The sequence below is a fragment of the Manis pentadactyla genome, chromosome 11 (genome assembly GCF_030020395.1).
Source record: "Manis pentadactyla isolate mManPen7 chromosome 11, mManPen7.hap1, whole genome shotgun sequence".
NCBI lineage: Eukaryota > Metazoa > Chordata > Mammalia > Pholidota > Manidae > Manis > Manis pentadactyla.
In genome coordinates this window covers 117,146,139-117,158,303 of record NC_080029.1, presented here as the reverse complement: position 1 = coordinate 117,158,303, position 12,165 = coordinate 117,146,139, and the positions used below count along the sequence as shown (strand labels likewise).

The window sequence follows — 12,165 nt, the reverse complement described above, 5'->3', positions numbered from 1 at the left end:
TACCCTCTTGGGCAAGGGAAGATGAGGACTTTGCTTCCACAGGCTCAGGAGGCAGAAGAGTCCAGAGCTGGGGTGCCAGGGGACAGATGATGCCCACAAGTTGGGTGGAGGAGAGGAAATGGGGGTGTAGGCATCACGGTTAAAGAAGAACATGGGAGGCTCACCAGCTCCGGGTCTGCCACCCTCTTCCTGTGGCACTTGAGCAAATAGCTCACCCCCTTAAGCATCTGAAAACGGGGTCTGTAACCTAACCCCATTTCTCTGCCAGGCATGACGGAGTTCGGCACTCACGTGCAGGGCTGGCTCCCCAGGCCTGCGAGAGCAGGTTGTTACATTTCATACATCTTGAGAGCTGATGGTTAAACACAGCCATCATTAAACTACATAAACTAACAATTCAATGAATCATAGTAACAGAAGTACTAACTATTCAACTGCTGTATTTACTGCATCTGTATGGAGGAATTACTGGGTAAGGGTGTGCTAAGAGTAGCTCTCCCCACCTTGGGCTGCTTGAAGTCAGCCCTGGCAGGAGCATGTCCACCTCGCACAGCAGCATACACTGTAGATCAGGGCTCCTGTCCCCAGAGAACCAGTGGGTATTTGCCAGCACACCTGCGGACGCGTGTCTTGGGCACTGGCATTCCCAGGACTCTACCGCAAGCCCATCGAGGCCTCCCAGTAGCCCCAGCTCCCAGGGAAGGGCAAGCAGCTTGGTCACGGAGGAGGGCAGGCAGGGCCTCACGCACCCAGGCTGAAGAGGTTGACGGCACCGTAGTCCAGGAAATAGCAGATGTGGCGGGCGTTGCTGGACATGGAGCTGAAGGTGTGGGCACAGCTAGACACAAGGGGGTACACGCAGCTGGTGCCCATGTACACGAGCAGAGGCCAGGAATAGCTGTCGTTCTGGATGTCTGTCACGCACAGCACGGTCACAAACTTCCACACGAAGAACCTGGAACACAGCATGGCCCCCTCAACCTCCGTGGCCGGGGGCTCCGCTTACACCCCTCACCTGGCCATCTTCTGCCTTCCACCCCCCTGGGATGGCTGACCCCTGTGTCCTCTCATTTTGGTCAAACGCCATGAGCGAGGGAGGGTAAGTGGGTCCTTTCCTGGTTGGAGGAAATGGACAGGAGGGATAAGAAGACAGCCTTGAGGTTTATCTAGATAGTCCTCTCCCCATCTTGCGGTGACAGAGTCAGTCTTACAGTGTTTTCAGGAAGGAATTCTCCAGCCTCAGCTTGCATGCTTCCAGGGATGGAGAGCTCACCACCTCCCAAGGCAGCTCTGAGTGCTGGAAAGTTCTTCAAGCTGACAGCTGTCTCCCAGAAACCTATTTCCATTTGATCAGCCCTAGTTCTCCCCTACAGGACCATAGAAAACAAGCCCATCACATATCTTAAGGAAGTTTTCATAACCCCTCCCCAGCTCTTAGAGCTTCACATGACATCACCCCATGCTCTCAACCAGTCCTCATAGGACCCCAATTTGGGCCTTGTCACCATCCTTGTGATCAGTAGGAAGGCACCTCAGACAGGTGAGGCCTTGGAAGTCTAGCAGACAACAAGACTTTTTTCTCCCCCCTCTTCCTTACTATTTTTCTACCAACGTTTCAATCACTTTTCTGAGCAGCCACCACGCCGAGTCTCCGCCAAGCCTAGATCTCTGGCTCCATCGCTGCAGAGATGCCGCACGGTTAGTCCTGCAGCACATCTCCCTAACCCGTAACCCGTGCAAGGGGGTCCTGCCTGCGGAGCTGCCCACTTCCCCAGCTGCTCCCAGCAACCCTGCCCCCTTTCCCACTGACTCTCCCAGGCGAGGAGACTACGAAGCTTTTCACACAGGAACCTGAAGAGCATCACGAAGTCCTCTGGCTACACTCGTGACCTTTCTCCTCCAGTCACAGCAGCAATATAACTTCAAGCTATTTGCTATTTCTCAAAACAGCCTTTCTTCCTCTCAAGGTTATTCCGTAGCCCCACTCCCTTAGGGCATCTTACTGCAGGCGCTTCCGAGCCCTCCCTGCTACTGCGCTGCTCAGCTGGGGGACCGTCTCTCAGGGCCTGGGGATGTCAGGGTGTGTGCAGTGCAGTGCCTTAGCTAAGAAGTCACCGCATAGGACCTGCATGCAGGAGTCCAAGACCCACCAACAGGTGAGGCCAGCACTATGTGTAGAGGCACAGACCGTAAAACAGCCCAAATCATCCCTGAGATGCAACACCATGCAGCTGCCCGGAGGCCTGAGCAGCTGTGGGTAGAGGGCTCTGAGAAAGCAAGGGCCGGGCAGGGGGGGCGGGAGGACTGCGGGTTGTGCACGTGTGTCACAGGTTGGCATGTTTCTGGAAGAGCTCTGGGAAGGTGGATAAGAAATAGGTCACCTGGTGGCCCCAGGGAGGAGGACAGGGTCCAGGGAAGACCCTGACTCTTCTCTTGTGCAGGTCGTGATGATTAGCATTTAGGCTTTTTACTCAGGTTTACTTAAATTTAAATGACAAGCAGGCTCCTGGAGCAGGACCTTGCTGCCCTTGCCGCCACCCCAACAGTCTGCACGCCCCAGGGCTTCTTTTTGTCCTCTGACTTGGGATCCAGCACGCTGCCTTCCCCGTCACATCTCCACTGGCAGCGGGCGCTGGGGTGCCTCCTACTGGCTTAGCTTCCAGACATGCTGGGCAGGGAGAGGCCAGAGACCGGCCACATGATGTAAGCAAGAACCCCCTTCTCTGCACTACTCTGGGCCACATCTGTGACAGCCAATGGTGCGCGCAGTAGGACGGTGGCCTGCATGACCCCTGAGGTCTTCCAAGCCCTGACAGACCATGACTCAGTGTCCTGACCTGCTTCCACTCTCCCCTTTGTGGGCAGGCAGAAGGTGTGAAAACTTGGTCTTCAGACCCCACCTTTCTCACCAAGGTCCCTGTCCACCACCTTCCAGGCAACCCCCATTCTGCGCACATGCTTCCCAGGGCTTTGCTCTTAAACGCTCCATTGAAGTGCACCTGACCAAGTGCCCCACAGCTGCTGTGGTTCCAGAACAATAATGGGGCAACCACAGCTCTGGCCCCATGCCTTTTCCAATTTATTCCCCCATAATCCTCATGGAAACCCCGCGAAAGGTTCACACTATCACTCTTGCTTTGCGGATGAGAAAATGTAAAGCTCAGGGAAACTGACTTGCTCAAACTTCTGACATATTAATCTGGGCTTCTGGAAGACCCGGAAAGCCTCAGGGGATCAGCCCAGCCAGGTCCTGGAGCAGGGGGGCAGGGAAAGACTGGGGAATGGCCAGGAGCCCTTTAAGTCCTACTGCAGTCCATGCCCTGGGGCTCACCACAGCAGCAGGCCTCTGTACACTCATGCCCCATGAGTCCCCAGAATCATGGCACAGAATCTCAACCCTCCCACTCCCAGCGGTGTTTTTAAAAATCCCAGGTCCAAGAGCTCCTGAATGCAAGCTGGTCAAGGGGGCTGGAAGGTACCAGAAGGGCAGCAAGTGAGTCCAGATGTTGAGGGTCTCGTTGGTCATTTGGAAAAGGCTGAGGACGCAGGCAGTGGCGGAACTCTGTGGGTGTCGGTAGCCAAAGATGATGCCCTGCTCATGGAACACCTGCAGGGGGGAGAAAAAGGGCCCCGAGGTGAGATGGGAGGGTGCCGGGGCCTCAGGGGGAACAGCTCGGCAGCAGCTAGTTCTCTCACAGGCTGTGCACCGGACGCTTGAGCCCTAGTGCTTGACCTGTCAGCTGCCCTTCCTTCGCTCCCACAGATTCTAAGATCCCATGTCCTTCAAGAAGCCTGCAGCCAGCTGGAGCAGAGCACTAAAGGCGTGGGCTCCCTTTGGGAGTCCAGCCCTCTGTGCCCTCCCAGATGCACTTACTCCTGCCATGAATACTGCCGAAGAATCTGGTTTTACACCCTTTGCTGCGGCCTACGGCCCAGTCTTCGGATGCCTCTGAGGTTGGCTGACACAATGCCAACATGCCCCAGATGTCAGGGGCTGGTAGGAAGAGCTCTGCAGAAGATGGTCCCCAGTGCCAGGATATAGTCAGCAAGGTGCCTCATAAAGGCCTTTTGATGATGAAGGCAGTGATGGCACAAGCCAGGGCTGCAGGACGAGGGGGAGGCTGGCCACAGCAGGCTGGCACAGGCCTCCCCTGCCCGTGCAGCTGGCTTGGCAAGTCTCTCAGCAGCCACCCCGATGGGAAACTCGGACTGCTCAGCAAAATGTGGGATCAGCTCCCTGGAGGCCTGCCTCACATCCATGATAAGCAGTGATCTTGGAGACAGGCAAGAGGAGCAAAAACTCAGGACGCACGAGGAAGTGGGGAAAAGCAGCCTGTACATTGTATTCCTGCCATAATGTAAGAACCAGAGAAGCGTGAGTACAGGGGGCGGGGCAGAGGCTGGGAGGCACATAGGGAAGTAAGAGGAGTTTAATTTGCAAAGATAGCAGAATCTGCAGGAGACTTTTTCCCCTTTATATTGACTTAGGTGACTGTTTCTCAATCTTGACATTATTGACATTCTTAGATCATTTTTTCTGTTGTAAGCAGCTATCCTAGACATTGTTCAGCAGTCAGTGTCGATGGCCCCCCCATCATAGACACCTAATGCATACATTGTGGCCCCTCCTAGTTTGACCATCAAACGTGTCTCCAGATACTACCAGTGTTCCTGGGGGGACAAAATCTCCCCCACTTAAGATCACTGATTTAGAGAAATGTGGTTATGATTGTTGAAATGCAAATTAAAAATGAATAGATTAACGAAGCAAATAACAATGCTATTAGTATCATAACATAAATCAAGTCAAAATAAGTTTTTGAACTTTCCCTTTTGGAGTTTTGAGGGCTGTGGGAGAATGGGACGGCTGGGAGAACTCCAGCCTAGTCACCCAACTTGCATTTGGGTTATAACTTCTTAGACGAAGAGAGGATCCCAATTCCAAAAATACACAATATAAAGATGAACTTGTACTTTGTTCTGAGGTTCTGAGTCAAGAGGTCACACAGAGTAGTGGAAAAAAGCAAGAGTTTTTCAGTGTAGCGTCAACTCTGGGCCTCTGAGGTGCCATGTGACCTTGAGCTGGGCCACAGTTCTCTGGGCCTCAGCGTCCTCACCTATAAAATGGGGGGCACTGGCTAGCTGGGTGGTCAGTGCAACCTCAGTTCTGGGTTAAACTGGTCAGCTAGGGGGAGGGGTTCATGAAGCTGGTTCACGGTCCAGTGGAAAACTACTATCTGAATTAGGTTTGGGTCTTAGCTGATCAAAGCAACTTGTTCCAGTTTTTGATTCACTGTTCAATCCCGCTGTCATCCCCAGTTTACAGTGGACAGGCTTTGCCAATGGGCAGCAGGAACCTTGGCTGGCAGCTACCCATCCCACAAGGCCTGCTGACAAGGAGGCAAAAGGGCCAGTGGTCTTCAGTCTATGACCCACGTGCGGTGGACGGTGTATGCTCGGCGGGCATTCCAAAGGCCTTCCAGTAAACACTGGGTCTCATATTTTACATTTCCCATTTGTTTGTTCCTGTTTTGTGTGTGTGTGTGTGTGTGTGTGTGTGTGTGTGTACTTTAAAAGAAAAACAATTGGCCTCTTGTTAAAATGCAAATCCTCTAGAACGGAACAATTGTTAATTATTCACTTCCTCACATGAATGAGTTCAGCAGCTCCTGTGTAGGTGTCATGACCAGGGGTCTGCAGAGCCCTGGGCAGGAGGGGGCGCGTGGCACACAAGGTGTGGCTGCAATGACGCAGTGAGGGCCACAGATGGGCGGTGGACGGACAGCGACCAGAGGGGCAGACCACCTACATTTTGTCCAGGGTGACTCCAGGTGTGACTACTACCCTTCTCCCTTTGAACTCTGCGTTTGCAGAGGCAAGAGAAAATGCTGACATAGCCAAATGCCAGAGGGGAGTAGAGGGGCTGGGAGATCCACACTTAGGAATCTGTCCCAGACCTGGGGAGGGAACTTACCACCAAGCCAGGGTCAGGCCAAGATTAAAAGAACCTCCTCCCAGCCTGCTGCCCTGACCCAGATATGGAGAGGAACCCCATTAACCATGCCATAGGGGCAGGATTGAAGCAGCCCCTCTAAAAAAAAGGGGGCACATGGATGAAGGATAGATCAAAGAAAGAGATGCTCTCTGTCCCAGAACAGCAATGTTCCGACCCGCCTGTACGCTCCCTAACGGAACATGGATTTAGCAGGTCGAACCGCTAGGGGTACTCTTGCTCTGAGCCCTTCTGAGCCAGCGAGGGAGATGTTCTCTCCATTTCACTACAGTGGCCTTAGCAAAGCACTTCGCATAGAGTTGATCTGAGAATGCATGCTACATGAATCCAGGCAACAATTGAAACATTTGAAAACAATTCTGTATTCACACCCAGTTTGCCCCCAAAAAGGCAAACTGCAATCATTGCTTTAATTCTCCACAGCCAGGCCTCATTTCTAATAAGCGCCCCCAGGTTAGCAGGAACCAGCTTATTTACGCGGCAGAATGGACTGTGTGACTCCACCTTACATCTCTGGTCGCAGGCTGAACAATTTAGAGCTAAATGAAATTAAGTTGTGTGCAGCCTTTTATTCAGAAGGGAGACCCCCCCGGCACTCACGGTGGAAGGGCACCTTCCTTTCTGTGGCTGCCACAGGCTCAGGCTCGGCCTCCAGGAAGGACCCTGTGCAGCAGCCAGCTGAGGCCTGAAATTCCATGGCCACCCTTTCAAACCCTTGGTTTTCCTACTTATTAAATTGCAAATCACCTGAGGGAAATAATGAGGCATTCCGGCTAGCAGAAAATAGGGGCGGATTTTGATAGCACGCAAAGGGGCAGACGCAGAGTGGGTCCGGAGGCCATGGGCGCCACCCAGGTGGATATGCATTTCCTGTCCCAACACAGAACCTTCACGACCTTGTGAGGGAGAACCTTCTATTGTCTCCATTTCACTAAGGTCCAGGAGGCTAAGGCATTTATCTAAGATCCCAGAAGAGGTGGGAACAGAGCCGAAACCTAAATGCAAACGTGAGACTCCCTTTCCCGGCCTCCAGCACCACCATCCCTGCCACGCAGATACTGGAGGTGAGGCCCACAGCTCTTGGCCTGTGGTGCGATTTTACACTGTCGTGTACTTCTTAGAACCTCGGTTTCTTCTTCCTTAGAGTGGTGTGGGCTGAACTGGGTTCCCCACAACATTCATAAGGTAACCCTAACCCAGCACCTCGGAATGTACCTGTATTTGAAGATGGAGCTTTTAAAGGGGTGATTAAGTTAAAATGAGGCCCTTAGAGTGGGTCCTGATCCATCCTGACCAGTGTCCCTCATAAGAGGAAATCTGGACATATAGAGAGACACCAGGGGTGTGCAGGGACAGAGGGACAGCAGTGTGAAGAGGCGGCAAGGAGGCAGCCGTCTGCAAGCCAAGGGGAGAGGCCTCAGGGGAACCAAACCTGCTCACACCTTGATCCTGGACTTCTAGCCTCCATTTCTGTTCTTTCAGCCAGCCAGTCTGTGGTACTTCATTTGGGTGGCTACAAGCAGTGAGGCTGGGGGACAAAGTCTCTAAGCCAGCGCCTCTCACACCTTCTTCTGCAGGTGTCCGCAGATCGCCTGGGGTCTCACCCAGTCGGGCTGGGCTGGGTGAGAGGGTGCATCAACAAGCTCCCAGGGCCAGCTGACGCTGCAGCTGCCTCTGACTTCACAGCCCAGGCTCCTGCCTCAGCAGCCAGCTGTCATCTCCCTCCCCAGAATCCAGTTCATCATAAAAGAGGAGGTTCCCTTTGGATAAGAGGGACAAGATGAACCGAAAGACGGAAACTTGAAAAGCCAGGACAGGGGATGTTAGAGACCAGAGAGGAGGCTGGTGAGGTGAACAGAAGGCATGGACAGAATGGGGAGGGAGGTGGCAGGCCACAGGCTGCTGCACCAGTTAAAACCTAGCATTCTATGAGTGCCTTGCAGTAAGCCTGCACTGGGTTGGACACACTGCCCTGTCTCGTGAAGGTTGGACTACTGTCTTGCCAATGGTTTTCAGCCCCAGGCAAGTTCACTATGGATTCAATGTGACCAGAGAAATGACAGTAAAACATTCTTGGGGTGAAAAGGTTATACCCAACTTTATTCCCACGGTGGCATGTCAGTCACTAAAATCCCGCTCACTCAGAGTGAGTCTGCATGCAGCAAGCTGCTCTCTGCCTCTGGCCCCCTCTGCCCACACAGCCGTCCTCTGAGCCTCAGTCCTCGGCACTGCCACCACTCCAGCCTCTGCTCTGCTCTCCTGCAGCCTTGCAGCCATGCCATGGTGTCACCCAGAGCACTGGGCCGCTGCTCGGCTGCAGGAGAGCAGAGGCTGGAGTGGTGGCAGCGCTGAGGACAGAGACTGAGACGGCTGTGGGGTCAGAGATGCCCAGAGGCAGAGACGGGCTTGCAGCCTGCAGACCTGCTCTGAGTGGACGGGATTCTAGTGATTGACCTGCCACCGTAGGAATAAAGTTGGGTATAAACCCTTTCACCCCAAGAATGATCCACTGTCATTTTTTTTTGGTCTAATTGAATCCATAGCAAACTTGCCTGGGGCTGAAACCCACTGGCAAGACATTCATACGTACAACACAGTATTTATAGATGATGGTAAATTTCTTCTTGCTAAATATATGAGAAAAAGTTATGAAACAAATTACATATCACTATATAGGAAGGAATGTCCAAAGGATATTAGTAAATTAAAGAACAATAAAGTGAAGAAAAGACGCATAAAATGTCTTTAAAAAGTAAATATTACTCCACCCAGTAAAAATTAAGGAAGAAAAATAGGAATTGCAAGAATTGGAAGAAATGTAAATAGGATTTTAATCAGTCTATCACATGGGCCAGAGTCGATAGCACAACTGTTTAACATTTCATCCCGGAACGGTATCTATATATAGCTGTTAATTGTGCAAATAACCCACTTCCTCAATGCCATGACTCCAACCCAGCTGTTAAGTATAGCTGTTTTTTGTTTTTCGTTTTTTTTTTTTTTTTAACAAAGGCAATATTTAAACGTGGGAGCGAGGGAGAAATGGAATAAATGATTTAAACAAGCAAATAAAAAGTAAATATTACTCATAGTTCAGGTAGGGCGTACCGGGATAAAAAGTCCGCTGAATGACTAGTGCCAATAGAGGGCTGACCTGCAGAAGAAAGTGAGGAAGTTGGAACAATGGGGAACTCCACTGGTTTGACATTTGTTATAAAAATGCAGTTTTTGGTTCAAGAATTAAGAAAACAATCCAGTTTTAGGCATTGATATAAAAATCTTCCATGGGCATAACAGGACTGGGAAGTCTGGGGTGGGCGGAATAATGGCTCCAAACATGTCCACGTCCTAATCCCCAGAAGCTGTGAAGATGTTATGTCACATGGCAAAGGGGAGTTCAGGTCACAGCTGGAATTCAAGTTGCTAATCAGCTAACCCTAAAAGAGGGAGATGCTCCGGACTATCCAGGTGGGCCCGATGTGATCACAAGGGTCCTCAGAGCAGAACAGGGAGGCAGGAGAAGAGAAGCAGAGAGAAGCTGGACGAATGGTCGAGATGCAGCATTGCTGGCTCTGAAGACAGAGGTGGGGCCAGCAGCCAATGAAGGCAGGTGGCCTCTAGAAGCTGGGGAGGTAAGGAAACAGATTCTCACCCAGAGCCTCTACAGACATCTTGATTTTAGCCTAGTGTGACCCATGTCAGACTTGTATGGTACTGTAAAATAATAAACTTATCTTCTTTTTTTAAGCCCCCAAATTTGTGGTAATTTGTTATAGCAACAGTAGAAAACTAATACAAGGTCAGAATTTAACTAAAAATCCAAAAAGCAGTCTCAGGGCTGGAAATGGGTGCACATGATTTCTTTTTCACATTAGGAGAAATGATGACTTTCCTTTGGAACAATTCAAAGATTATGTATGACATTCTCCAAATGTTCTCTACTACTATGGAACATCTTGCTGAAATGGGTATCAAATTTGACCAAAAATACCCTTATTCACACATGAGGAATACCAAATAAATGCCATTACACACTTAGATTTAATTTAGACAAGATATAAGATGACTGAAAGAAATCAGTGAAACAACCAATGATCCTCAAATACAGAACAAATCCCGTCTTTGATGGGAAATGATGTTAATGTTGAATCTGAGCTTTCCTTAGATATTTGTTATGGGATGTTGTTATAGGACATTATGGGATTATGTCAGCAAAAGTCTACAACAAAAACCTAGGTTTGGCTATTTCATTTTTAAAGGAATTAAGAATACACTCTTATTATTTTAAATAGATTAATAGGATTTTTCTAAACCAAAGAAGCCATGTGTGAAATATACAACAAAAATGACATTTGAATAAAATACAATTTGAAAAAGGAAAGAAAAATGTCTGCAGATTATGAAAGAGAAGATTCACATACAAATCATTTTGTTATTTATTTCTACATAGATTATTTTTCTGGACATTGTCGATTCAGGTATAATATTGAGCAAAATGCTGCTACTTTCAGTTTTCTTTATAGTATCATTTTTCTTGAAAAAAACAAAAACCAAATAGGTACTATATAGATCTAGATAATGTTTCAAGAGTGAAACAGCTATATAAAAGATGGTGATGTAAATGAAATTAAAATATTTAATAATTTTTCTTCTTAATTATAATCATATGTAACCTCATTACAGTGTTTGAAATTGATATGTAATATTTATAGCTCATTTCTGATTCTAAATATGGCCTTAAAATATTTTTTGATATTTCCAGTTGTTCTACATCTGTAGACCTGTCAGCAGAAGTTTCTACCAAATTAATTAAAAAAACCAGTAAGACTCAATGACTCAAGAATAGTGGTCTAACTTGGCCTCTCTGTTAATAAAACACAAATTATATGATAATGTTAATTACAACAATATAACTCATAATTTTACTGAAATGAAGGTGAAAAAATTAATTACATGGAATAAGCACCTACTAATTTATAAGTTATATATGTTTCTATTTTGTTACTCATAACATCCAGAAATGTACAATAATTAAATATAATTGTCTTTGATATTTTGTTAACATTAGCTATATAAAAATCAGAGCTTTACATATTGTTTTTTATCATTTCGAAATGATATTTGTCAAAGTAAAACAGAAACGTTTTATATAATTGATTGCTAGCTTCATTTGTAACTTTTACATATTTAAACATAGGGTCTGTGGTTCTCCTGATTCAGACCCAGCAAGTGAGGGCAGGCCCTCTTTCATTTGATCATCGTGAGAGCACGGCAAGGTAGGAACTGTCAACTCCATTTTACAGTTGAGGAAACGGAAGCTCAGTGAGATGAAGTTCCCAAGACTGTAATTAATAGCGGAACCAAGACACCACCCCTCGTTTTTTGGGGTGTAAAACCCATGCATGCTTCACTGCAACATGCCTACTGGAACGAAGGAGGATTGCTGCAAATGCCTTACGGAAATGCTAAGTATTATCAAAGTTTTCAGAAGGAAGAGATCACTGGACCCAGAGTGATGAATGAAGGGCCTGGAAGAATGACTGGGGGACTTCTGGTTCTGGGAGTAATGCTTTTTGTCTTAGAATCTGTCTGATAGTCATATAGCAACTCCATCAATGTTGGTTTTGTTATTTGGTTTATTTTTTTCTTTCCTTTGACTTTTAATCCCTCCCTATCATTATATTTTAATTTTGTTTCATGTAAGTGGCACATAGTTGGATTTTATCTAGTTTAACAATATTTGTCATTTAAACTGGACAGTTTATTTATAATGTTTATAGATATATTTGCATTTATTTGATCATGTTAAGTACTCTGCTTGTCCTATTTTCTCTGTTTAGTTGTTCTTTCCTTTCTTGCTTTCTTTAGATTGAATTTTACATTCTTGTTTTCTTTTTCCCTTTTACCTTCTATTTCCCCCTCTACTTGTTTTATAATTAATATCCAGAAATATGCTTTATATTCATTAGTTTAGTGGCTACTCCAGCTATTTAACGTGAATAACTGTACTACATTCCCATTTTAGGATTAGGCTCTACTAAGTTAAAAAATTCCTGCAGATAGCTCAATGACTTAACAGAGCAAAGGCTTACTTCACACTCACATTACAGAGCTAAGTGCTCAGGGGGGAACTGTGAGGGACCCGGACAGAT

At 47.8% G+C, this 12,165-nt stretch overlaps 1 protein-coding gene across 4 annotated transcripts in view; it reads right to left on the bottom strand.

The window, feature by feature from the left end:
- PAQR5 (progestin and adipoQ receptor family member 5) overlaps positions 1-12,165 on the bottom strand; it is a 79,255-nt gene that overhangs the window by 20,275 nt on the left and 46,815 nt on the right. For all 4 annotated transcript variants that reach the window (XR_005033956.2, XR_005033955.2, XM_057488934.1 and 1 more), the window contains exons 3-4: positions 3,480-3,607; positions 750-955 (exon numbers count right to left, since the gene is read on the bottom strand). Coding sequence is in view for 2 of the 4 variants with exons in the window: in XM_057488934.1 (XP_057344917.1) it covers positions 750-955; positions 3,480-3,607 (334 nt within the window). In the remaining 2 variants the exon portion in view is untranslated. The remainder of the gene's footprint in view (positions 1-749; positions 956-3,479; positions 3,608-12,165) is intronic.